General features: G+C 48.2%; 1 protein-coding gene across 3 annotated transcripts; it reads left to right on the top strand.

Moving 5' to 3' along the window:
* The first annotated feature begins 558 nt into the window (after window positions 1-558).
* Window positions 559-23,877, top strand: LOC102915557 (nuclear RNA export factor 2-like). Of its 3 annotated transcripts, none has more exons than XM_076561529.1 (22): window positions 559-646; window positions 8,111-8,190; window positions 14,942-15,065; window positions 15,295-15,448; window positions 15,729-15,812; window positions 15,928-16,032; window positions 16,136-16,216; window positions 16,333-16,402; window positions 16,547-16,635; window positions 16,738-16,845; window positions 17,010-17,119; window positions 18,592-18,628; window positions 19,030-19,098; window positions 19,187-19,242; window positions 19,397-19,504; window positions 19,642-19,700; window positions 19,826-19,941; window positions 20,029-20,071; window positions 20,653-20,731; window positions 21,254-21,436; window positions 23,425-23,485; window positions 23,615-23,877. In XM_076561529.1, the coding sequence occupies exons 2-22, from the start codon at window positions 8,148-8,150 to the stop codon at window positions 23,657-23,659; spliced, it is 1,824 nt and encodes a 607-aa protein (XP_076417644.1). In that variant the 5' UTR covers window positions 559-646; window positions 8,111-8,147; the 3' UTR covers window positions 23,660-23,877. The 3 variants fall into 3 exon arrangements, with proteins under 3 accessions (XP_076417644.1, XP_076417643.1, XP_042125011.1); XM_076561528.1 differs by having other exon boundaries at window positions 14,882-15,065; XM_042269077.2 differs by lacking the exons at window positions 559-646; window positions 8,111-8,190 and adding an exon at window positions 14,524-14,724 and having other exon boundaries at window positions 14,882-15,065.
* The last annotated feature ends 1,601 nt before the right edge of the window (window positions 23,878-25,478 follow it).

Raw genomic sequence — 25,478 nt, 5'->3', positions numbered from 1 at the left:
GAGACTGGTCAGAGCAGAGCCTGCAGCGAAGCCTGTACAGGTTTTGAGATACTCATTGGGAGGGGAAGGCCAGTGCACTCTGACCATGCTAGACATATGACGTGAAGTCAGTCCCATTACATTCCTCCGGGTAGTCCCTGGGGCCACCACGTCCTAGGCCCCTATGCCTCAGGCCTGGCCATCTCTGCCTCCCTGCAGAAAGCAGAGATCTGATAAGAGAACAAGGAAGAGAGCCTGAGATCTCTGCTCTGTGTCCTTGTGTGTGAGAGGGCAAGAGAGCCAGAGGGAGATGAATGGGCACCGCAGAGGCTCTCCTCACTAGATAGAATTTCCTGTAGGACTAGTGCACTCACCGACCAAGGAGATGCAGGGGAACTTGGGCCCATTTGATTTGGACTGTGGGGGACAAAGAACTCAGCCCTTTCTGGGAGGGGTGTTGTGGTGGTTGGAAAAAAAATGGCCCCCAAAGGGAGTGGCACTGTTAGGAGGTGTGGCCTTGTTGGAGGAGGTGTGTCATTACGGGGGCAGGCTTTGAGGTCTCTTTTTCTCAGTCAACTTCCTCTTGCCTGTGAGACATAGCACTCTCAGCTACAGCACCACGTCTGCCTGCATGCTGTTATACTCCCCTTCATGAACCTCTGAAACTGTAAGTCATCCCCTCAATTAAATATTTTCTTTGTAAGAGTTGCCGAGGTCATGATGTGTCTTCACAGCCATAAAAATCTCTAACTAGTTAGAAGTGCTAGCATGCACCTATGTGACCATACCCTCTAGCAGGGCCCAAGCAGAGTTCAGGGCGTAGTGTTGTGAAGGAACCAGAGTCTGTAGAATCGGAGGTGCATTTAGGAAATGTCCAGTTAAGCCCAGCTATACCACTGTCCCTGGGGTCTCAGCTTCTAGAATAATACATGGACACAGAGGGGAAGAAAAGAGTCAGTTTTTAGAATGGATGAATGAATTCTGTCACCATTGCTGGGTCTGCTGAGTCCATATACCTCATATTGAATGGGAATCTTCGGGGCAATTGTACTGTTTTCTGTGAGGGGCTGGTTCAGCCAGGAGGGCTTCCTGGAGGTGGCACGGAGGGTGGAGATTGCTTGGTGTTCTGGGTAGTGCTAATTGTCACCTTGACAGATTCTTGAATCACCTGGGAAATGGGCCCTGAATGTCAATGGGGTATCATCTTGGTTACATTCATTGATGTGGGAAGAATCATCTCAGTTGTGGGCAGTAGCATTCCCTTAGACAAGGGATCCTGGTTTGTATACCTGAAGAAATGGAACTGAGCAGTGGCTGTGCTCATTGCTCTGTGCTCCCGATTAAGGAAGTGATGTGACTAGTGTAAGTTTCTGCAACTGTCATTCCCCACTGTGATGAACTGTAACCTGGAATGCTGAGCCAAAAGAAACCCTTCCTACTTTAGGTTGCTTTTGTCAGGGAAAAGAAACTAAGACACCTGGTCACCATGTCCAAAGGGCAGAGTCACTTCCTGGACCTGGGTCCAGTATAACCCTTGGGGAGCCCCAGGCCATTTAGCTGCATGCAGAGTCTTGCCTTGCCCTTTCACCGCCACCCCCTCAGAATTTTGCAGTTCAGTTAGTCAGAAGGGCTAGGAAGGATTCTCTAGGCCAGTCTTGACTACACAGGCAGGGGAAAGTGTCTTAGTTCCCTTCCTTTTGCTGTGAGGAGACACCCTAAGCAAGGCAAACATTTATAAAAGAAAGCAGTTAACTGGAGACTTGTTTATAGTTTAGGGGCTGAGGCCATGCCCATCATGGTGAGGAGCATGGCATCAAGCAGACAGGTATGGGGCTGGAGTAGAAGCTGGGAGAGTCCATCTTATCCACAAGCAGCAGACAGAGAGGGAGACTAGGAATGGCATTGGCTTTAGAAACCTCAAAGTTCACCCCAAGTGACACACTTCCCTAAACAAGGCCACACCCCCTAATCCTTTGTAGGAGACAGTCCATCAACTAGGGACCAAGCACTCAAATACATGACCCTTTGAGGCCATTCTCATTCAACCCACCACAGGACAGCTACCCACAGGTCACCCAGGTAGCTCTTCTGAATCAGGTAGCTAAGGTAGAATGAGATCATGGGAGCTTTGGCAAGTAAGGAATCAAACCCAGGCTGAGGTGCCCTGAGGCTAGCTCTGGCAAGCTGTCTGTACACACCTAAGCATCAGCAACACTGGTTAGTTATAATGCACTTCAACTCTATCAATGTGCGTATGTTCTCTGGGAATCATCAGGTGCAAAACTCAGAGCTCTCCCAACCTTTGTCCCTGGAGGTAATTAATAAACATTAAGTAGTCCATCACTGGCAGGGACTAAGGAGGAAATAAAGCAAGGAGTCCTGCACATAAAATGAGGTGGGGAGCTGGAGAGATGGCTCAGAGGTTAAGAGCACTGGCTGCTCTTCCAGAGGTCCTGAGTTCAATTCCCAGCAACCACATGGGTGGCTCACAACCATCTATAATGAGATCTGGTGCCCTCTTCTGTGTACATAATAAATAAATAAATCTTTTTAAAAAATGAGGTGGGGAAAAACACACAGATACATGCAGATTCACTCTCACAATGACATCCACACAGGCAAACAAATGAACTTCCCTACAGGCATAGAAACACCCCCAAGCTAATAAACCAGCCTCCATTCCAACACATTGATATACAGACGCAGCCAGAATCATATACAAACTCTGACACACACACATAACTACATGCATGAAAATGAGCAAGTGAGTTTCATCCATTCTGTCTTTCTACTTCCTCCTGTCTGTCTCTAGCAGGATGTGCTCTGACAGCTGGCCATCACAACCCAGGCTTCATAAACTGGTCCCTGTTCATTGTCCACACTGTGTTATGATGGGCAAATGTATGTTTGCCCCAGTTTAGGCCTTTGATGGACTCATTATTAAGCATCTCCTTACTCACGAAACACTTATCTTTCATGTCCCAGCCATCCTGCCCACCCATACACTCACTCCTTCCTTAAATCATGCACTCACTTACCCATTCATCAAACTATCCACATACCTACACACTCACCCATCCATCCACACATTAATCCATCTTTCTACCCATTTCCCACTCATTCACATCCAAATGTATATTTATTCCTCCTTCACATTTATCCATCTGCCAGACCGTCTGTTCTCTTTCTAGGAACTCCCCTGGGATAATATTGTGTTGTGTCTGGAGAAATCCTGCACTCTGCTTGCTTGTCTATAATTGATGTAAGAGAGCATGGACAATAGCTAATATCTGCAGCCTCCTCGGGTAAAGCGTCTTCTGGGGGTGGTCTACCCACCACCACTGTCTCCACACCAAGAGCTCTGCCACATATGTGTGTTCTGTGTTAAATGGATTTTGTTGTGTGTCCATCATACGTATCTGTGTTGTGTTTGTCATATTTGTGTATGAAGTGCATTGTTTGTATGAACATACATGCTATCAATTGTATTGTGAGAATGCTATTTGTTGAGTGATGTATACAGTATGTATGCATAGAATAGTGTGTGCTCTGTTGTATGATGTATGTGTGGTATCAATATTTTCTGTGTATATATTTAATGATATATGCTGTGGGTTGTAATATGGATTTTGAGAGGTATATGTTGTATCTGTGTTGAATAATGTGTGTTGTACTGAGTGTTCTGAGTTGTGTGCCCTCTCTGAGTCCTGAGCCATTTTGGCCAAGATTCCTCCCCTTGGAGTGATATAAACAACATCTAACCCCTCCTTCTACAGTCCCAATGACAAACTAAGGGGTGATTCCACCAGAGTTCACTCTGGGGAACCAAAGAGTTTATTAGTCTCACTTACAGAACAGAGGCTGAGGGGTTACATCCAGGAGCATGAATGACTTTAAAGCAGCCACACTGGAAGGTCTACACCCAGTATGCATGAAGACTCCCCGACATGTCTGTATAATGGAGTCCTCTCCTCTCATCCTTCCCCAGCTATATACTCTAGGCCTTTCAAGAGACCCAGCGGACACTGAAATTAGGGCAAGATTACATGCAACTAGTTAGAAGGAGTGGTTGAGTACTCAGGTGAGGGTCCCATAACCCTCCCCAACCCCTTCTTCCAAAAAGAGAACATCAACGCTCACCAAGCCAGGCTGTGATCATTTTCGGAGAGCAGTCCCAGCTGGACTCCTGAAGATGGCATCAGATTGTCTGGGAGGATTGTTTAATAGCCATCTTTCCTCCCCTTCCTCTGCTTCTTACCACTACAAGGGAGGCTTCCCTTCGGAAGTGTTTAGGGAAACACTGTGCAGCAGCAGGATATGTCCCCTGCCCTCATGATCTCTGTTCAGTGCTTGTCCTTGTCCTTCTGTCCTCATGCAGATAGATCCCTTGATCAGGGTAGCAGTGGGATGAGGAACACTCGGCCAGGAACCCCATTTTATTCATACATGATCCAACCTGGGAATATCCAGATGGAAAACTGGGAATATCCAGGTGCATGGCTTGGAATTTCCAGATGCACAGCTGGGAATATCCAGATGAACAGCTGGGAATATCCAGATGGACAGGACATGAATGAAACTTTCTATCCAGCTAACAAAACCAGAGTCCAGTTTAGGTGTGGTATAGTCTGGGTGAATCCCAAGGCTGGAAACTATACAAGCCTCTTTTTTGTATTGAGGAGTTCCTCAGGAAGATGCTCAGGCAGTACACTGAGGGTCTGGAGGGGCAGGCAGGAATTCAGAGGAGAGTGAGAGGCTGGGACAGGGAGAGGGTACTTGGAGAATGCTTTCATCTGAAAGGCCTAGAGGGGAGCCCTCAGGCTGAGGGAGGTTGAGCTTGTAATCTTGTGGGGCCACAGAGTCTAGAGAATTGAGGTTAGAGTTCAGCCTAGCAGATGGGATTGGTGGAGGAGCATTGTGGGATGCCTCAAGGCCCCCTACACATCTGGGAACTTGGAGTCACTTCAATACAAATGGCTCCCATTACTGTTCATGAAAGGAATAGGGAGAGGGGATGCAGTAGCTGTGGTGTTGGGAGCAGGGCTAGAGAGTCCCTGACCTATGAGGACATGTGACTATTGTGATGGACCCGGGCTGAGAAGATAGGGCCACTGTTCCCAGTGGCTGAGTCAGCAGGACAGCTTTTCTCTGGGATTATTTATGTGTGAAGACATTGCTGGTCTCACAGTGAAGCAGATATTCACAAAATACACAGAAGCATGAGCTACAGGCTTTGAGTGACAGGAACCTGCTGGCTTCTATCCCTGTCCACCTGTGGCCTAGGCAAAAGAAAGTCACTGCATTGGACCGCCTGGGATTCATGTGGCCACGGAAACCATGTGGAATATGGGTAGACAAGCAAATGGGAAGTCCTGGGCCTTAGCATTTCTTCTGTGCCTCCCCATTCCCACCCCCTGCCTCTCTGCCATCTCTGTACAAAGATATGTGATTCTCCAGCCTGTGCTCTCCCAAGAGGGCACTGAAACTGACTCAGACTCACCCTCCAAAAGGATCCATCAGGTCTCCTCACCTTTCCAACCATGGACAGCCCATGCAAGGCTAGCACTGTGTGAGATGCAGTAGATACTGTTTATGTAGCCAGGAATGCCTGATGGAAGGCCTTGCACCCCAAAGCTCTCCAGGTCTTGGCTTTTCAGGCAGTCTGTTCTTCCCATCTGCTGCAGACTACATCTTACCCAGATTTCTGCCCAGGGCTGCACCTGCAGGGGTCTTCACGGAATTCCTACTAGGTCTGCACCTCACTGCCCCTACCAGGGTCTCTGTAGTCCGAACTCCCACTGTATGGAGACAGAAAGGGAGCCTGCATCTGCTCCAGTTGTCCAGATCGAGGGAAAGGACTGCGTGGCTCTCAGTTCTGAGTCAAGTTTGACTCTCCCCTCACCTGACTTCATCTTAAGAACTTACTGCCATGGTCAACAGAAAAGCCAGAGTTTTGCTGGAACAGGCAAACTGCAGCTGTGGCCAGAAGCTCTCAGAAGGCTGTGAGCCTCACACTGAGCTAGCTGGCTGCGTCCTGCTTGGGTGTGAGGGTCTCTGCTACCGTTTCCTCCCTTTTTCAGGAATAGGCCCCAGGGCTGGGAAGGTGGCTCTGAGGATAAGAACACTTGCTGCTATGATGTGACAACCTGAGTTTGACTCACTAGAAGCCACGCTAGAAGTCAGGAGTAGAGTAATTGAGCAGGACATCCATTGATGTTCTCTGACCCCTGCATGTATGCATCCTACGAAGAAATGTTGGTGTAGACCTAGGTGCCTGGCTGGAATGTATTAAGTGCTATTTTCCTAGGTGTGAGGGAAAAATGAGAGAATTCTGTCTAAGATCTGATACAGCCTTCCCAGGCATCTGAATACTATGGGATGCTATGGCAGTAGCTTACAGGGATGTTGCCATCAGGGAGAAAATAAACTTCTCTGGCTGACCTACATCTACGGTGTCTGTTGGGAACATGAGTACCTTAAATTTTTGTTAAGTTCTTTTATTTTTATTTTTTTCAATTTTCATTTCCGTGGATGGAATTCCAGGTTCGTTGCCTCTACCCTTCCTGCTAGGCACCATATCAGTAGCCTAGGTCAGATGAGGAGCAGCTCAAATCTGTACGTGGACCCATCATGAGGCATAAGACTTGCAGTCACAGGACTACCTCAGCTACCCAGTGGCTGCTGTTCACATGGTCATGTGATAAGCGGCATGTGGGCACATGCTCAAGTCCTCCCACACAGATGCTCAGACCTCAGGACCAGGACTGAGTGTGCCCAACCCCCTCCCCAAGGCTGCTCATTGGGTTCGGATGGTCACATGACTCTGCCCCATCCTCTCAGCGTCAGCAATTAAGCTAGGCCCTGTCTGTATATTCTGTGGACTCCACGCACGGCAGACCTTCTGAGTTCTTGCTCTTGCCATTGCCCTTGCCCTCGCTAAGGACAAGGCTTAGTCAGCCTGTGGCTTAGACGCCCTACATGTCCAGGAAGCATAAAGGTACTATAGGCTGACTGTCTAAGAGCACTTATCTGGTGGGAGGCCCGCCAGCTGCTCCCTAGGATTTACTCAGGGGAGTGTTTTAAGAGTAACCAAGTAGATGCTACACGGCACAGGGAGTCCCAGGAGAGGGCTTTCCGTAGAGGTGGTGGGAGGACGCTCCGATGGTGGGCAAACTTTGAAAAGCCTGACCCAGCACAAAGGGTTTGTGGAGTCTTATTCTGACCCTGGTATCAGAAGAGGTCCTGTGGGCAGTCAGGCACAACTAGGAAAAGGGATGGAGCCACAGAGGGAGATTGAGAATGAGCACCAGCAGTGAGGGTTTCAAGGCTGGCACTCAGCTCTGCAGGGCAGGACTCCTTAGTCAGGGTAGGAACAGCCTTCCTTGTCTCCCCGACTGTGGCCATTGCCTGGCTGGATTTTCTGCCTGTTCTGCCCCGAGATGCCCCTCCCCTGCCACTCTTCTGACCTTGTTACTCTTAAGGATACCCGAGGCTTCCTACTCTCCAGTTCTCAGAGTTCATTGCAGGAAGAGGAAGAGGTCTTCTGCTCCCCCTCAGCCTCTCTCTCTGTTGTTGCTGTGCCCTGGCTTGTTTGCTCACCCAGCATCCCCAGCTGGGATGAGCAGTGATCCCGAAGAAGGAAGTGACCGGAGAAGGCAAGGGACGGTGAAGCGAAGGAGAAGTGGGACTTGGTCAAGTTTGAGATTTCAATGAGCTTGTCAACATGGACAAAGTAGATACTTTGTTCCTTAAATTGAAACTTTAGTGTTCAAAGGGGCAGTTGGCAGAGGTTCATCCGCCCTTTTGTGTTCAAGCTCTCCTTAGGCGAGCAACGCACTGAGATTTCCATCTTCTTTACTAAGTATTGCTCCGTGGATTCCTCATTGCAAGTTCCCTTTCCATCCTTCAGACAGAACGTGGTAGTGAAAGAGACATACAGGTGAAATCTTAATTATGCCTTGGGTCCATCAAGAAGGGTGTAGTGAAGGAGTAAAGCCAAGTAAGTGGCAGCGTGGTGCCTTCATGCCTGGGGGTGAAAAACGTGCTTTCCTGGTGCCTGAAGAATCTTGCCATATTTTGTGTGTCCGAGAGCTGAAGTAATCCATTTTCCTCCCACTTCTCCATTTCTAAGCTTCCTCTGAGACCACAAAGGCCAAGAGACAAGAAAGATGGGCTCCACTGAAAGGAACCAGGGGACCATCCCATACACAGGTAAGGACACTCCCAGAAGGCTGTGTTTGTGCTTAGGTAGTATGCTCACTGCAACCTGGAGCTCTCAGGCCTCCCCAAGTTCCCTTTACAGAGAGGCCCTGGTGTGTCAGTGTTCGCTGAACACATTACAAGTTGGGAGGAATTTACTCCTCTACCCTTTTAACCCTAGACTGCTGTTTACTAAGGACAATGGGATATGTGTTTAGTACTGGAATTTTGCTTCTTGTCATGAAATCACTCATTTGATATTTTATCTTCTCTCCTCAGTCAGTGATTCCCCCACTTGAATCGTTTTCAGTTTTTCCTTCTTCACAGATAATTCTAGTTTATAAGCATAATTCTAGAATAGTTGGGTGACCAAAGGGTCTTCTCCTTGAGTAAATGAAGTACCCACCGTCCCACCATGGAAAGCAGGGTACCACTGATGTGCCAGGCAGTGCCTCTCACCGACTCTAAATAACTCATGGCTTTTCCATACTATCTTATTATTGAAAGGCTGCCCCTCTTCAATAGCAAGCATTGCCATGACTTGTCTTGCTAAGTTTCCCCAGTCAGCCTCAGAAACAATCCAGAGATGGTGTTCTTTCCATATACAGAGGATTCTGAGTCTGAGGAACAGTGGTCAAAGCACCCCTCAAGTCCTAGCGCCTCATTTTTCACTGTTCCGCTAAGTCCTCGAGCCTGCGCAAACCCTTCACATGATCATGGCTGTCTGGGCCTGAAGGATTCTTACTGAAAGGAAATACGGACCCAAACTAATGGAGTAGGCACCATCCGGACCAGGATCATTCATTGTGCCACTGGCAAAGAAAACCCCAGAGGGTCTTACAGCACACCATCATAAATAGCACCCACCCAACTCACTGCAGTTTAGAGAAGGATGCTAGCCGGGCGGTGGTGGTGCACGCCTTTAATCCCAGCACTCGGGAGGCAGAGGCAGGCTGATCTCTGTGAGTTCGAGACCAGCCTGAGCTACAGAGTGAGTTCCAGGAAAGGTGCAAAGCTACACAGAGAGACCCTGTCTCGAAAAAAACCAAATAAATAAATAAATAAATAAATAAATAAATAAATAAATAAAGGATGCTGTAAGGCCCTGCCGAAGCCCTCACAGAGAGGAAAGGTCTGTGGTACAGAGTTTGTGCCGCAAATAGGGGCTAATGGAAACATTGGGCCAGCAGTAGGACTGACCGGCCCAAGGAGATTAAGGATTTGCCAAAAGTCATGGACGCCCTAGATGTCACTGCCATGATTCTAGCCTGGTCATTGTCTTTTATAATCTCTGGTTCATCACTTGCTGTTCCTGCAGTTCTCTTCAGTGAAGTGAGTGTACTTTTATGGAGTGAAGACATGTCCACCCCATTTCACACACTTATTCATCTGACACCAGAAGCCTTGACATAAATAGTCACCAGGACATCTGTCACAAACGAGGTCACTGACAAGCCAAGAGACCTTTGTGAACAAGCGAGTGTGTTGGATGCATGAATTGCCATTATAAGGGAGGACAGCACCCCCCCCCCCCCCGAGTTAGACAGGACACACCCAATACCAGGTTCTCAGCACAAAAAAGAGTTATTAACCTGGAGAAGGAAGCAAGGAGTCAGGGGCTACAAAGGCAGATGGCAAGCAGCAGCTGCAGCAGCAACAAGAAACCAGCAAGCAGGTGATTTTGCAGGACTGGGTTTTTAAGGAGAAAATGGGGGGGGGGGGGAGACTGTTCTAGGGTGAGTTGGCAAGTCCTGCTTGGACATGTTACTCAAATAATGAATTTTGATTGTGGGACCTTGATGATTTTGTCTCAGGAAGGATTCAGTGGCCAAATGAGGGAATAGAGCTTGGGGCTAGCCCTGTGAGTCATTGCATTCCAATATAGACCTTACTAGAAAAACACCCTGTGAAATGGGCGAAAAAAGTCTCTCAGTGGATCTTTTCCTTTGAGAAACAAAAAGTCCTGGGTGTCAGTGTTAGAAAAACAGTGATGCTAAAAATTATCCTGGCAACATGGGTGGCTACAAACAGAGGGCACCGGAAGACCACTTTTGGAGTCAAATGGCTCTTGTGCTGGCAGGCACTGAAACGCTTGAAAGTGGGAGGTTGTATGAGGAGATACATCCTGGTTATTTGAATGTGTCGACTGGACCAGTGTATATAAGGGGGGGAGGGAGTTTTCAGACCAGTTGCAGACTGAACCCTTTACAGCCTATGACCCTTGATCTTGATTCTTGGCTGAGAATGACAGCAACTCAAGAGCTACAGTGGGTAATGCAGAGCGGAAAAGGCATGCTCAAAGCACGAAGCACATACACGCAGGAAGTCACTAGTGTAGTTGGACACAAGACCTGAAGTAGAGGAGGAGGAAAGAGTGGTTATCCTGAATGAGCCAGGAAAGAAGACAGGCAATAAATTAGCAATCCAAGATGGAGCTACAGTGAATAAGACTCGTCTCTACAAACGGGAAAAACAAATGAATGTCTGTAAGCTGACAACAGGCTCCGAGAGCAACTCCTCTGTCATCATGTGTGACGCTTAATAGTGAAATAATAGATGGCTTTAAAGTTAGAAAAGAGACAAGGGTGACTCATTGGAAGCTGGCTGCTTGATGTAGTGCTGACCTAAATGCACTAAACTAAGTGTGGTGCGCAGGGGATCTTATGCACCTTGCACGCATCCATGCATCCATGCATCTTACAGTTCAAAAGAGCCCACCAACTCATCAAAGGCAGCTCTCCTTCACCTGTTTCAAGACACTGGATTCCCACCTCAACAGGTGTGAGTGGCACAAAACTGTCTGTGTATTTTCTGTGCTGCAGGAAGTCTGTCCAGGAAATGAGAACTTCCACCGGCCATGGAGAAAGAGTTCAGCCACTACAGGAGGGCTTGATGTGATGTGGGGAGGGGGTTTGGTAGAGCAATCAGTGGCATACAAAGCTCTGAATGTACCATTTTGGAGGATGAGCCCTTCTGGGATAATCACCCAGCATCCTGGAGCTGAATATTCAGGATCCAAAAGGGGGCCCTGGGTACAAATCTCATGGGACTTCTTTGAGGAGGCGAAGAGTCTTCACTATGCCCCATACCAAGCAGTGGCTGTTGCCACAGCACAGATGTTGCTTCCCTTATCTCTGTATTCCTGCTACTATGGCAGAGGTGCTTGTCTTCAGCAGCTAAGCAGTACTGCTTAGACACAATTCCAGAATGACACAGGTAGGAGCTTAGGAATAGTTGTGGTCTCCTGAAAGAGGCGCACTGTTCCTTTTGTGTTGGAGGAACAGCTAACACATAGCAAAGCCTGAGGGTGAGTGGACTAGCTGATGTGTCTAATAGTGTTATTTTATTCAATTCGTCTTTTGTTGCATGCCTACATGTGCATAGCACATGCTTGCAGTTGGCATCGAGGCCAGAAGAGGGCGCCAGAATCCCTGGAGCTGGACTTGACAGGTGGCTCTAAGCAGGCTGCTATGAGTGCTTGGAACTGAACCCAGGCTCTCTGTAAGAGAAGCAAGTGCTCCTAACCACTGAACTGTCTCACTGGCACCTAAATGCTTTTTATGTTCTTGCTATCTATCACTTTGATTCTGGTAACCAGAGCATTAAGGATGTGTTTTTGTCCTCAGTGTCCCTCTCCATAGAATTCCTCTGTAGCTGTTCACTCAGTACTCTCAGTGTTCTGTGATTCACAATAGAGGGCCTTGCTGGAGATGGTATCTAGAGCTGTGGCCATTAAAAAGCTCAACTGTACCCATGCCTCACAGTAGAAGTGTTTTTGACGTAGTCCTGGGTTCCACACAATGGTTTGGAATCATCTTACTCCATTTGTGGGTGCTATGCATCCAGAACTTGTGGATTTTTATGTGGGTTCTCACTGTCTGCTGCTTCCTTCAGTGCACCACAGTTCTCAACTCTTTCTGAAGTCACAGGTGAGATGGAGCAGGAATCTTAAAGAGTCTTTTTTAATAAAACAAACCTGGAGCCAAGTATTGGGGTGCACACTGGAAGATCTGAGAACCAGAACAAGCCGCAGCTACCTCACCTTGCTGAATCCTCAGCTGGTCTTGTTTCCTCAGACTGGAGGCCTCTGAGTTCTCATCCAGATTGGGTCTCAGCTGAACTGTGCTGCTAGAAGCCTGAAAGCTTAACCAGGCCAAATGCATCTAGTTTCTGGTCTTCACACCTTATATATCTTTCCTTTCTACCATCACTCCCTAGGATTAAAGGCTCACTTTCTGGGATTAAAGGCGTGAGTCACCATGCCTGGCCGTTTCCAATGTGGCCTTGCACTCACAGAGATCCAGAGGGATTTCTACCTCTGAAATGCTAGGATTAAAGGTGTGAGTGCCATCATTTTCTAGCCTATGTGTCTAGTGGCTGTTCTGTCTCTGACCCCAGATAAGTTTATTAGGGTGCACAATATTTTGGGGAACACAATACCACTACATTTCCCCTCTTTTTGTCTAAAATTTTAAAAATGTCAGGTTCCCAGGAATAGGAGAGTGTGCCTTTGGTCTAAACTGCCCACCTCCTGTCTCTACCTCATCTACAACCTGAGAATCCGATGTTTTCTTTTGCCCTTTGAACTTCCATGAAAAGGATTTGGTTTGCTAATATTCACCTAATGCCACATCTCAAGTGGTTTTCAGCTGCTGTTGCTCATTCTATCATAGACTCACAGATCTTTAACGTGGTGGGCATCTAAGTTCAGAACCCAGTGGCAAGACTTGGAGAGGGATCAGCAAGATTTGATATTTGCCTTACAACAAAAGCAAAGCACTCTTACTGCTATGTGGAAGACAGAGGCTGAGGCAGTGTGGGAAAATGTAAAGATAGCCTTGGGGTAGCCCAGAAAACAGTTTGGGAGGCCTGGCCAGGGGAACACCCATGGCAAAGGTAAGAGGAGGTAGGCTCTGGTGGCGTTTTGAAGGTAGAGCCAGGAGAATTTCCTTAGCAGTTAGCTGTAGCCTGTGGAACAGAGAGCAGGCTATTGTCCTCCAGTGTTTGGGGCCCAGTAAGCTGAATGCCTACCCCAAGGAATCTGTTCACCTTCAGATTCATTTCCCGCGCCTGCTCAGACACAGGGGGAGCACTGCAGTGTGTGATGAGAAGGTCCTGATAGTGGGTGCATGGTGAACGTGCTGGGCTCCCCAGTGGAGTTCATCTGAGCTGTGGCCATCATCAGTCTGTTAGGAGCTGACTCCAAGTGAGCTCATTTTTATCTGTGCACGTGTCCTGAGACAATGGGGAATAACTAATGAGCAAAACTACAGCTTGGCATCAGAGGGAACCTTTAACTTTGGGGTGCATGAGAAGGCTGCTCTGAAAGACACCAGCATCACCTCTGCTGGCACATGGGTTTGGGGTGATTGTTAATACAAAATGCCTGTATAGACCCCAGGCACAAAAAGGAGGCTACCATTATTTCCAAAGATGTCATAAAACAGAAAGTATTCCAAGTCTGCCACCCACTAGTGAATCAGATGTATGGGAAAAGAGCTTGGTGGAAGGGTATGGGTTGGAGAGGGAATGGGATAGCAGAAACTACTCCTGGGTGTGAACAGGGAGGGCACACACCAAAAAGACTTTACAGACACAAGCTGCATTGCCCAACAAAGCAGCTCTTGTTGCCCATGGGAGGCAAGGTGAGGCCTTCCTACCTCCTGACCACCCAAACAGAATCCTCAAGCTTTCCAAATGTGTGTGAGGCCAATAACAGAACTCCAGAGTACTCGAAACAAATGCTGATGGATAGCAAGGGAGAAATAGCCAATCCGTGGTGAGAGGTGAGTCCTTCAACACAACACACAATAGAGTTGCTGGACAGAAAGTCAGCAGGGAGCCAGAACTGAGAACTTGATACAGGAACGGGATCTTAATGGCATAAATAGAACGCTCTAGTGAAGAACAGGCACACAGTGGCTTAATAAATCTCAGTTGCCTTGAAGGCTTTGTGAAGATAGAGAACCTTCTAGCTAGTGGAGCAGGCTTCAGCACTGAAGAGATGTGCAATCTCAGACTGTCATTTCTGTGACTGTAATGGACTCAGACTAAGAATCCCTAACAGCAAGATCACAGTACAACTGGAAATTGTGTCTGACTTCTTAGCATTCCAGTTGTGATTCGGAACCTTTAAGACAAGTGTAGGTTTAGGAAAGTTGGTGTCCTGTGTTTCGAAGTACTGGAGGCTGAGACTATGGGAGGGCAAGCAGACAATCTGGTGACAGTGTAACAGGCTACTGTCTCAGTCTCCGCTGCTGTGAAGCTTGTACATCACCAGCAAGGGAGGGTAAAGCTTGGTCACAATGGCAGAGTCAGTTCAGTGAGTGACTGGGTTGTTGCAGTGAGAGGGCGAGGCTCCCAAGCCTTTGTGTGCTGTTAAATTAGAGAATCCCTGAGTGGGGCCAGGTTAGCTCAGCTTCCTGGTATGTGATTTGTGTCTGGTCTATACCATGGGCCAAGTACACTCCTGTTCACCACAAATCCTGCTCTACTGTGTTTAAAAGGGTCCAAAGGGTCCCTTCTTCTTGCAAGCCGCTGTCTACTGTGAGTGTGACAGGAATTTGCCCACTGGGTGTTTGTGATTAGTCCTTTGGGGGAAACTGGTGCTTTTCTGGCCCTTCCATGGTGCCACCCCTATGGTGCAGCATGTGGTAAATGGACCACTGATGTATTTTCTAACTTTCATCCTTTCCCATTTCAGAACACAAAGATGGTGAAAGCCATGTTCTAGGAAGAAAAAGAGACCGGGTTTCTTCCCCAGGTTATACTAGCAAAAGGAAAGGTCCTTATGAGCACACTGGGCACATGTCCCTGACTTCAAAATCCCGGGCTGATGGTGGAAATGTGGAGATGAGAGATGTTCTCTGGGACCACTCAATAAGGCAGTAAGTGAGCAGGCTGCCTGTTTAGTGGGTAGCAGCCCCCAGAACCGTGAACTCTTCCATCCCCTCTTCCCCTGTGGTCTTCTCTCCCTGAGAAACTGGAGGTCCAGTGTTCCATAGATGGGGGATGGTGGCTGAGCAATCCTAATTGTACCCTTGCTTCCAGTGAGGGGAATGTGGGTCCATGGAAGAATCTCTTGGCCTTTGTCAGCACTCCCTAATCCTTTCATAGCACACCTTATGCTGTGCGACGTAAGAGTAGAGAGGACCAGCACATGGAGGACAAAATCCACATCACAGTGTGGAGAGATGGCAAACCTCAGAAGAGAGAATTGGGGCGGCACACAGAAGAAGATGGAACCCTGGGGGGCTGGTTCAAGGTCACGGTGAGTGTCTTGGTGACTACTGCATTTAAACTATTCTGCAACCCAACAGAAGGATACTCACAGAGAGCAAGACAAATCAGTTACCTGGAGGGAGAAGAGCGACGACTGTGTGGACAGGATGTGGGTCTAGGAGATCTGGGTTTGGCACAAAACAAGGTGCCATGTCACAGGTCCCATGGAGCTAGCTAGAAGGTCAGGAAAGAACATCTGGAGTATGTCTGCTCTCCTCTGAGGTTCCATGGTGTCTCTCTTCTGTTTTGTTCCTTGTTTGTAAATTTAGATTCTGTGTGGCAGAAAGTCTGACAAGACACAGCTAATGAAATCAGTCCACAGCCTCTGCAGCGTGCCCTTCACCGCAGTGGATGTAAGCGAGGAGGGCGAAGCCAGCGAGGATGGCTTGGGGGACTGAGCAGGAGGCCAGGCTCAGCAGGGCTCAGCAATGGCCTCTTAACACTTGCACTTCTTTCCCCTCTCCAAAGTTCCACTGTGACAAGTACCGGGTCCAGTTCTTTGTCCAGGGTGCTAGCACTGCCCATGCCTTGAAGGATGTCAGCTACAAGATGTGTGATGAAGACGGTCAGAAGGTGGGTTCTCTGGACCTAGCCCTGGCACAGGCCCGGGGCTGCGAGTGTCATCTTTGTGATGAGAGTGAGTTCCCAGTACTCACTCTGTGTCTCCTGCCTACAGATACCTATTTTTGTCAATCCCTCAGAAGTACCCTACTCTGTGCAAAATAAGTTCACAGGAGAAAAAATGGAGCAGCTGAAGGTAAAGCAGTTCACTCCCCAAACCCAGCCCTCCTTCCCCTTAGTCCCTGAAGCTCCCAACACCATGACCCACAACACCCCAGAGCCATAGAGCACCCTCTCCGTCTGTCTCTGCAGAGGGCCCTGAGGAAAAGATACAATGTTTCCCAGCATGCTCTGGACCTTCAAAAGCTCCGCTTTGACCCAGGTATGACTGGTGGCAATAACTGTAGGTCACAGGTCTGCCTCGGAAGAAGACATACATGTGGTAGCCTGTGGAGGGGTCTGTGCTGGGGCTGGTTCAGAGGGACCCCTCTCCACCTTCTGATTCCACTCTCTCCTCCTCCTGAAGCCTTGTTGGATCACAACATAGAAATGGTTCTCAACCGAAGAAGCTGCATGACTGCCACCCTTCAGGTCATCCAAGAGGATTATCCTGAGGTATTGATGTTTGGGTGAAGGGCCAGAAAGGATGGGGTTCAGGGCAGATGTGCCTCCGAGGCTCCTGACAGTAAAGATCACTCTAACTCTTGCTCCCCAAAGCTGTTCTCTTTGAACTTGAGCAACAACAAACTGTTCCGGTTAGATAGCCTGTATGATGTGGTAGAGAAGGCACCCCAAGTCAAGATCCTGGACCTCTCTGAAAATGAGGTGAGCAGATGAGGTTGGGGATGAAGACAGATGGTACTGCAGACTGTACTAACATTAGACAGATAAAGTGACCCATGAGTGGGAGCAGGAAGACATGGGTCCTGAACTGCAGATGGCTGCCTCTGCTTAGGACACCTTTAACAGTCTTCTCCCATTTTTCTCAGCTAAGAACAGTGTGGGAGTTGGAGAAGATGAAAGGGCTGAAGCTGAAAGAGCTGTGGCTAGAAGGGAACCCCTTGTGCAGCACCTTCCCAGACCATTCTGCCTATGTGAGGTACTTCACGCCTGCGGACACCTCTTCCCTTTCACGGACACCATTGCCTCCTGGTAGCCTGAAAGACTCTCTGCGGGAGGAGGCAGGCCTGGTCCTCGGGAAGGGCCATAGGGCCTCTCCCCTGCCCCTCTCTCTGTACTCAGCTGTGCTCACAGGCCTCCTTGTCTCCTGCATGCCCACCCCCTCTCTATCGTGGGCCCTGTTTCCCTTGTGTGAGTTTTCGGCCTCCTCCAGCAGGCCCTGCCTTTCCTCATCTCGATAGCACCAGGCCTCCTCCCTGGTCCTGAGAGGAGCCTCCAGATCTTGTTCCTGAATGGTCCCCTCTTCTGTCCCAGGCTGCCCTAGAGGTTGTCCTGCCCCAGGCTGGGGCTGAGGTCTTAGGTGATGCTGATGTGGACATCGCTTCCTCTTACCTACTGCTGGGATCTCTGTCTTTTTTGGGGGGAAACCTGGGCTCTCTGGATCAGGGATCCAGGAGTGGGCAATGAGTGGGGAGCTGAAGGCTCCTGTAGCAGGAAGGGAAGGCAGAGTGCAGCAGAGGTTGAGGAGACAGAAGGTCTGGCCTCACGATGCCTCCACCCCTCCTTCCTTCCCTGCCTATACCTATGGACCAACAACCTGCCTTGCTCATCATCCTACCTAGCATCTAAGGGGAGCCTTGGGTAGCCTGAGACAGGCAAGTTGATTCCTTAGATAAACCCATAGCCCCTCCATCCCATGCTGAGGTGGGGACTCACCCATCACTTCTTCAGCCTCTGGAAAATGGTTTCTGCCTTCGAGGAGGCCCTTAGTCTCCAGGTCACTGAGGAAATAGTATGGGCCTCCATGCCCGACTCGGTGGGGTGCATGCTTTCATTCCTGCTTTTGATCCCTGGAATAGCCTGGCACAAGTGAAGGAAATGGAGGCAGCAGGGGACCCCCTTTCCCCTCTGTTACACAGGCCTACTACATCAGGCTAGACAGAGCATCATCACTCATTCCCTTTGCTTTGTTTCCTCGGTCTTCTTTGCCTTTCCTCTCACATGGCTCTCTGATATCTTCCTTGCTCTCCCAACTCCCTTTCTGTCACCAGCTACCATCCCCCACCAACAGCCTCCTTCCTGCATCCTGACTCCTGCCTCCCCTACCTTCATCTCTCAGCATCCAAAGAATCCTAGAGGCCTTTCGAAGTGGCAAGGCCCTGAGATCCAGTCCTGCTCCTTTAAAGGCCCTCTATGGACCTTTCTGAGACAGGAAAGGGAGGCAGGGAGAGACAGGAATCCCTGAAGACTGGGCTCACAATGTGGCTCCTTGTGGCCCTGGAGAAGGAAAGGGGCCAGTGCAGTGTGGGTGGGAGCTACCTAGGGGTTGGGTGGCAGGGAAGGGGCTGAAAGAGAACTATAGGGAGAATCAAAGGAGGGGTGGAGGCAGGGGAGAAATCCTGCCCAGACCTGAACTGTCAATCACTCCTATGGACCTTTCTTTTTGAACAGCGCGGTCCTGAACTTTTTCCCGGAGTTGTCTCGCCTGGTATGTTCCTGCCTTCACCATTGCTCCTCTTCCTCACACAACTGACTTCCACTTTTAGTCCCAGCCCCTTTGTATCTTACCTAGATAAGGTGTTTGCCTGGGACAGTCATCAATTTTCAATGGCATGGATTCCAGAAATCCTAATCTGAATATTGTCCCATAATTATACACAGAAAGAAAGCACCCCCCACCACACAGAATCACTCCTACAAAGCACATATGGTAGAGATTTGCAGTACCCCCATAATACAGTACCTGCTGTGATTTCATAGCCCAAGGATTTCCTGACCACTTTACACCTGGCCTCCGGGTCAAGGTTCCCCTTTGGGTTTTTTCGTCCCCATGGACATCCAGTGCTACCTCCCTGGTGTGCATTCCCACCCTTCTCCTTGTCTTTTCAGGATGGCAGGAAGTTACCACTTTCAAGTGTAAGGAACATTGAAGACCCGCAGTTAATGAAGCCCTGCAAGGTGAGGAAGAAGGATCAAGAGTGATTTATTGTGTTGCCAAGTGATGCTTTTAAGTAGACACAGCATCTAAAATCCCTTTGTGTTTTAGGAAAGCTTTAAGGCTTCTGAGGCCGTAAAGAGTCAAGTACAGCAATTCCTGCGGGAGTAAGTGCACATGGGACCTTGAAGATGGGAGGAAAGGAGTTGGCTAGGCTGGGCCACCTTTGCACAGGTCTGCTCAGGGGTCTCAGGTCACGTTTGGTGCCCAGGCCCCCCCCAAAAAAAAATAGTCCATTCCACCCACCTCCATACCCCATAGGTATTACTGGATCTACGACTATGGAGAACGCCAGGGTCTCCTCAGCACTTATCATGACCAGGCCTGCTTCTCACTGACCGTTCCCTTTGACCCTAGTGATCCAAATCTGTGAGTATCGCAGCTTATTCTCTGTTCTGGAGAAGGGTGACTCCGTCTCTCACTCCCACCACCAGGTAGACACGACTGACCCCCAGGAAGCATCTGCACTGTCTGGACTCCCACCTCTTGTTCCTCTTTTCTCCTAGGAGTGGCGCATGTGGGTACTTCAAGGATGAAGTGAACATGAAGAATCCCAAGGAGTTCCGTAAGTGTGTGATGAGGAAGACCTGGTAGAGTACAGGAACTGAGTGTGTGAAGGAGGTAATCATCGAGACCACGGACCAGGGTGTAATAGGCAAATCTCTGATTTTACTTCTTCAATCCCTATAGATGTTCAGAGGCAGTTGCTGAAGTACACAAAAGAAGACATTGTGGACTTTATCAGGGCATTACCCAGAACCCTGCATGCCTCCAGCTCTTTCCAGGTGGACATGTGTTTCCAGACGGTGAGCACCAGCTTTTGCCTTGGTGCAGGTCCCTATGTGGTTAGAAAATTTAGCAGTACCCTGAGCCTGTGCCTTCTTCCTTTTCAGGAAACTATGCTCTGTTTTTCTGTCAAAGGGGTATTCAAGGAAGGTGAGTGTCTGTAGAATCCCCTCTCTCTAGACCCTTTCCTATTTCCTGCCCTGGATATGCACCCCTGAGAACTCCCCCAACTCTCCCAAATGTGTTCCTTTCCTTTTTATCCTCCTTATGTTCTTCTACCCATAACACCCTGCCCACAGACCATCAGGTCCGACAGAAGGCTGTGCCTGTCTGTCCCACAGCTCCTGGGTGAGAGAAGTCATGGGAGCTGTGGGGTTTGTGGCTCTCATTCCAGATCTTTTTTGTCCAGTTGCTTAACCTCTGTATTACTACATTTGCAGGTAGAGCTAATTAAACTCCCTACCCCCCCCCTTAATATGAAACATACCAAGTGAACATTGGAAGGGATGTTTCACTTGGTCCAGCATGTGGTAGGGAACCCATCAATGGGAATGGTTCAATTCCCCTTGTTGCCCACTCCTCCCCCATTCCCAGCACAGAGCCCTAACTCCAAGCCAATAAAAAATTGACTGGTCCTGGGCACTTTCACTATAAGATCCTGACTGGGGAATGTCCTTTGAGGGTGCAAAACACATAGAACTCTATGGCTGCTTTGTTGTTTCTTGTCCTAGAAGTGGAAGGCAGCTCGCAGGGATGCATCCGTGCCTTCATGCGCACCTTCACTGCTATCCTTGACAAGAGGAGTTCAAAGTAAGTGCCACGTGGTAGGTGGAACTCCCACCCCAGGTTGGGGCCAGAAGGGAGAAAGTGCAATGGTACCAGTCTCTGGGGGTAGTCTCAGGATATTGGAAGGTCAAGAGGTAGATCAAAGGATCAGTGAAGCCTAGCAGTAGCAGTTAAGAGCAGGGTTGGAATACCAGTTTTCTTTCTGACCCTAAGAGTCACTGTCACCTTGACCCAAGGTAACCCATCTCCCAGGAAACTCCGATTCTCCTGCTGAAAATGGAAATGAGGGGAACCAGGTTCTTTTTCTATTGTGTAGACTCACTGCATAGGGATTAAATCTCCAAATCCAATGAAGCTGGCAGACAATCTTTCAGAGGAGGTGGGAGTGGTCTCCCCGCAGCAGCCAGGGATTTGACTAGGCAGATCACACAGGCGCATGGGAGGATTCCAGTTGCTGGGTCTCAGTGGTTAAAGAGGATCCTGTCTGGAGCAGTGGAAGGATTTTGTCCACCTGTCCAGTTGTCTCAGGAATTGATTTTCCTCCAGCCTGTGCATTGTGAATGATCAACTTTTTGTGAGGCATCCAAGCCCTGATGAGATCCAGGATTCCTTTGCCATACCCTCGTCCACATCATGCTCCGGCTTCAAGTTTGTCCTCTCTCAAGAGCAGCAAAGAATGGTGCAGGCTTTCTCCACCCAGTCGGGGATGAAACTCGAGTGGTCTCAGAAGTGAGTGCCTGCTATAAATGTGGACAGGATGGGCTAAGGGCTGGGGTTGGAAACACTTAAGAGTGAATAATAGAATCTTAGACAACATATGAAAAAATGAACTGTGTCTATATTTTATTAATGTCCCTGAAACAAAAAATAAGATAGGAGCACACTGAAAAAGTACCATCATTTTGTAATAGGGTAAGTAAAGAATTTTTAAAGATAGTCCATTTCTCAAATGGGATCCCACTCCACTTGGGAAATCCATTATATTAAACTCCTAGAACTGTTCAGCATGGCTGCAAGATGTAAGAAAAGTAAGCCCATTTAGAACAGCATCCAAAAGAATAAAGCACATTGACACAAACGTAAAAAAAAAAAAAAAAAAGAGGGCATGGGAAAAGAGTTGGTGGAAAAAAACAATTGCTATTCAAGTGTCAGGACCACACCTCACATGGTCCTATGACTTCCACACAGCACTGAGAGAATTGAATGTTCACTTCCAAAAACAGTAAATTTTGACACCCCCCCCCAACACACACCCACACACCCTGTGCACAACACTGGCTGTGTGTAGAGAGGGGATCCAAAATTAAGTGTTATTCCAACTATAGTTCCCAAGGAATAAAGCATAGGTATAAATCTCCATGGCATTGAATTAGGTTGCCAAGTATTATCTGTGACACCAAAAGCCCAGGCAGTCAAGGAAAAGCTGGCAAATGGGACTCCATCCCAAATCAGTGCATCACCAGGGACTGCCATGGAAATGCAAAAACCTGACAGAATGAGAGAAAGTCATGCATATCACACAGCTGATAAGAATACAAGAAGAACCCTCACTAAACAACAATAAAAAATGTGAACAACACAACTGAGATTTGGGAAAGGATTTGAAGAGATATCTGTTTCTCCAAAGAAGATGTACAAATGGCCAGCAAGCACATACAGTTTTTTCTAATCACTATTAGTCATTTGAAACATGTAAATCAAGCTGTCATAGGTCATCTTGAGTGTTACCTTATTGGACGGAGAGATGCTTAGGAGATTAATAAATCACACTGGGGAGGAGGGAGAGACAAACAGAGAGACAGAGAGAAGGAGATAGATACCGGGGGTGTAGGATCTGTCATACTACATACTCAAAATGTTACACATGGAGTTGCCACATGGCCCGAGTACAGACTACAAGCAGCAAAAACATACTTCATCCAAAACTCGTATGCTTAGAGCAGTGTTTAATTTAGAGTGGGCAAAACAACCCCACTGTCTCCTTGAAGATGGATGGATAAAGAAATATGGTACATATCACAGTGGGATATCGTTCAATCATAAAAGTGAATATGGCCCTGATGTGTGTTCTGACATGGTTGAAACTTGGAAATATTGGGCTAAGTGAATGAAGCCAATCACCTAAAGCCCTGCATTTTATCTTTAAAGGGCATTTATTAAAACTATGTAGGTGGGGGAAATTGGTGGAGATTGAAAGCACTATAGAACTTGCCTGGTTCTGGAACACATGGGAGAGTAGTGACTGAGTTCCAGTAGTTAAGAATTTTTCTTTTGCAGCAAAAGAGCTGTTTGGGAATTAGTTGGGATTGTTGCAGGATCTTGTGAATGTACTAGAAAATGACTGAGAGATGTGCACTTGAAATGGTAAATACCCCAAGATGTGTCATACATCTTAATATTATGGGGGGAGAATTTGCTTTTGAATTTCCACTTCTTATTTTTCTTGAGCTTCTCCATTAGGTGGGGTGTGGGGTGTTGGTATGAAGCTTCACTATTTTTAGGCATACCCTTGTGTTTCTGCTTTGAATTCTTCTGAGCATGAATGGTGACAGACATTGTGGGTTGTATGTACCAGGTCTTTCTCCACTATTACTAGGGTGCTACATCTGGCACACATGTCCCAGCAAATGAGTACCATAGGTTAAGTGATGGCATTTGTGGCTGGTGCACATGTCCTGTAGTGGTAACAGAGGTTGCCCGTCCTTCTCCCACCTCAGGTGCCTTGAGGACAACAAATGGGACTACACCAAAGCTGCTGAGGTCTTCACTATGCTGCAGGTGAGGTCTGGGAATCAACTGGGTAGCAGGTGGGTGTCTCTGGAGCCTTCAACAAGATGGAGTCTAGGTGACCAGGGGACGGAACTCAGGGCACTGGGCTCTTCTGACATCCCATCTCAATTGCTCCAGACACAGAGCAAGATCCCAAGGGAATTCTTTGGACAGATGACTTAAAAGAAGCGTCTGGATGTCACCTTCGTCTTGTACACACTCTCCTTTCTTTCTTTGTTTCTGAAGCCTTGCCTATGACTCCAGCTGTAAGCCTGGCTGGCCACACAGCCAAAGTTAACATGTAAGCCGGGTAACACAGCCACCCCAGGGGTCAATTGCTCTGTGTATTTCCCCCAGTGATGCCTGTTCCTTTCCATAATAAAGAGTTACTTTGCACATTGTCCCCTGGATTCTTCTTTGCCTGTGGCAGCCATGAGCCAGAGGGGCCAGGACTGAAGAGTCCCCGTACCCTCACTTTCACCACATTCATCCCTGGAAGTCCACAAGCAGATCCACGAGGCTCACTTCCTTGGGTACTTTGTGAATAAATCCTCATGGCAAAAGGCACATGCTACTTCCAGTGATTAGCCTTTGGGGACCGTGGACTCTGCCAGATAACTCTACCTGGAGGCCTGCAGAAGCATCTATGTGCCCTGGTATAATCATGACTTCCCAAGGGGTGCCTACTGGCCGGTGGGCCTATGAAAGAAGGAAAGTGGTGAGAAGTCACACATTTTACTTCTCCTTTCTGGCCATTTGGAATGCTTTCTCGGTTTGGGCCATGATCTGTTTCATGATTTGTACATGTGATAAGTGGGGCTTTTTTTCACAGTTCTCCCCATGCTTCCATCTGTCTTCCTGCTTCCTCCCATTCTAGAAGTTGCTGTCCAAGAAGTGGGGCAAGTATTGACAGAGATGACTGGAAAAGGGGGGGAGTCATTTCAGGGTCAGAGAGAAACCTGATGCAAGGAAAACTCTCAGAAATCTGCAAGGATGACCCCAGCTAAGACTCTCAGCAATAGTGGATACTATGTAGCCTGAACTGGCCATCTCCCTGTGACCAGTCAAGACTATCAGTGGAGGGATTGGGACTTCAATCCAGCTGCATAACCTTTTACCTACAGGCTGTCCCGCCTACGGGATGTGCTGGGGTTAGGGTGTCATAGAGATTGTGAGAGTGGCCAACCAATGACTGGTCCAGCCTGAGACCCATACCTCTAGAGCGAGCCCACCCCTCACACTGCCTGGAGCACCAGGACCCACAGGTTGGATGTCCTGGAAACCTAGGATAGAATCAAACATGACTGGAGAAAAAAGGTCAATGTAATAATGCCTAATGATATTCTACTACACCTATGGATTGGTGACTACCCCAATTGTCGTCAGAGAGCCTTCATCCAGTAACTGATGGAAACAGATGCAGAGGTCCACAGGCAAGCATTAGGCTGAACTTGGGGAATCCTGCTGAAGAGAGGGAGGAAGAATTGTGCCAGCCATGGGGATCAAGGACATCACAAGAAAGCCCACAGGCAGAGTTTTAAGACAAGGTCAAAAGACAGCCACATTCTTTGCCAAAATGTCACAAGAATGGTCCCTTGAGCTGGGCCCCCACAGTTCAAATAACTCTCAGTACTGTCTTCCATGCTCCTACTAAGATGGCCCAGTAAACCTTGCTTTAAGTGTCCAACTATCTTTCTAATCCAAAGTCCCAAAGTCTTTCATATTCCTCCAACAAACATCATGGTCAGGCAGACCACAGCAATACCTTAGTCCCTGGTGCTCCTTCTGTCTTGTCACTGTTCTATTGTGATGAGGAACACCATGAGCAAGGCAAATCTTATAAAATAAAGCATTTAATTGAGGGCTGTAGAAGTTTCATCTGTTATCACCATGGCAAAGAGCAAGCGTGGTGACGTGCAGGCAGACACCGGAGCACTAGCTGAGAGCTACATATTGGTCAATGGGCAGAGAATAACACTGGGCCTCATGTGGGATTTTAAAA

Source organism: Peromyscus maniculatus, chromosome X (genome assembly GCF_049852395.1).
Source record: "Peromyscus maniculatus bairdii isolate BWxNUB_F1_BW_parent chromosome X, HU_Pman_BW_mat_3.1, whole genome shotgun sequence".
Lineage (NCBI taxonomy): Eukaryota > Metazoa > Chordata > Mammalia > Rodentia > Cricetidae > Peromyscus > Peromyscus maniculatus.
This window is presented reverse-complemented; position numbering and strand designations above follow the sequence as displayed.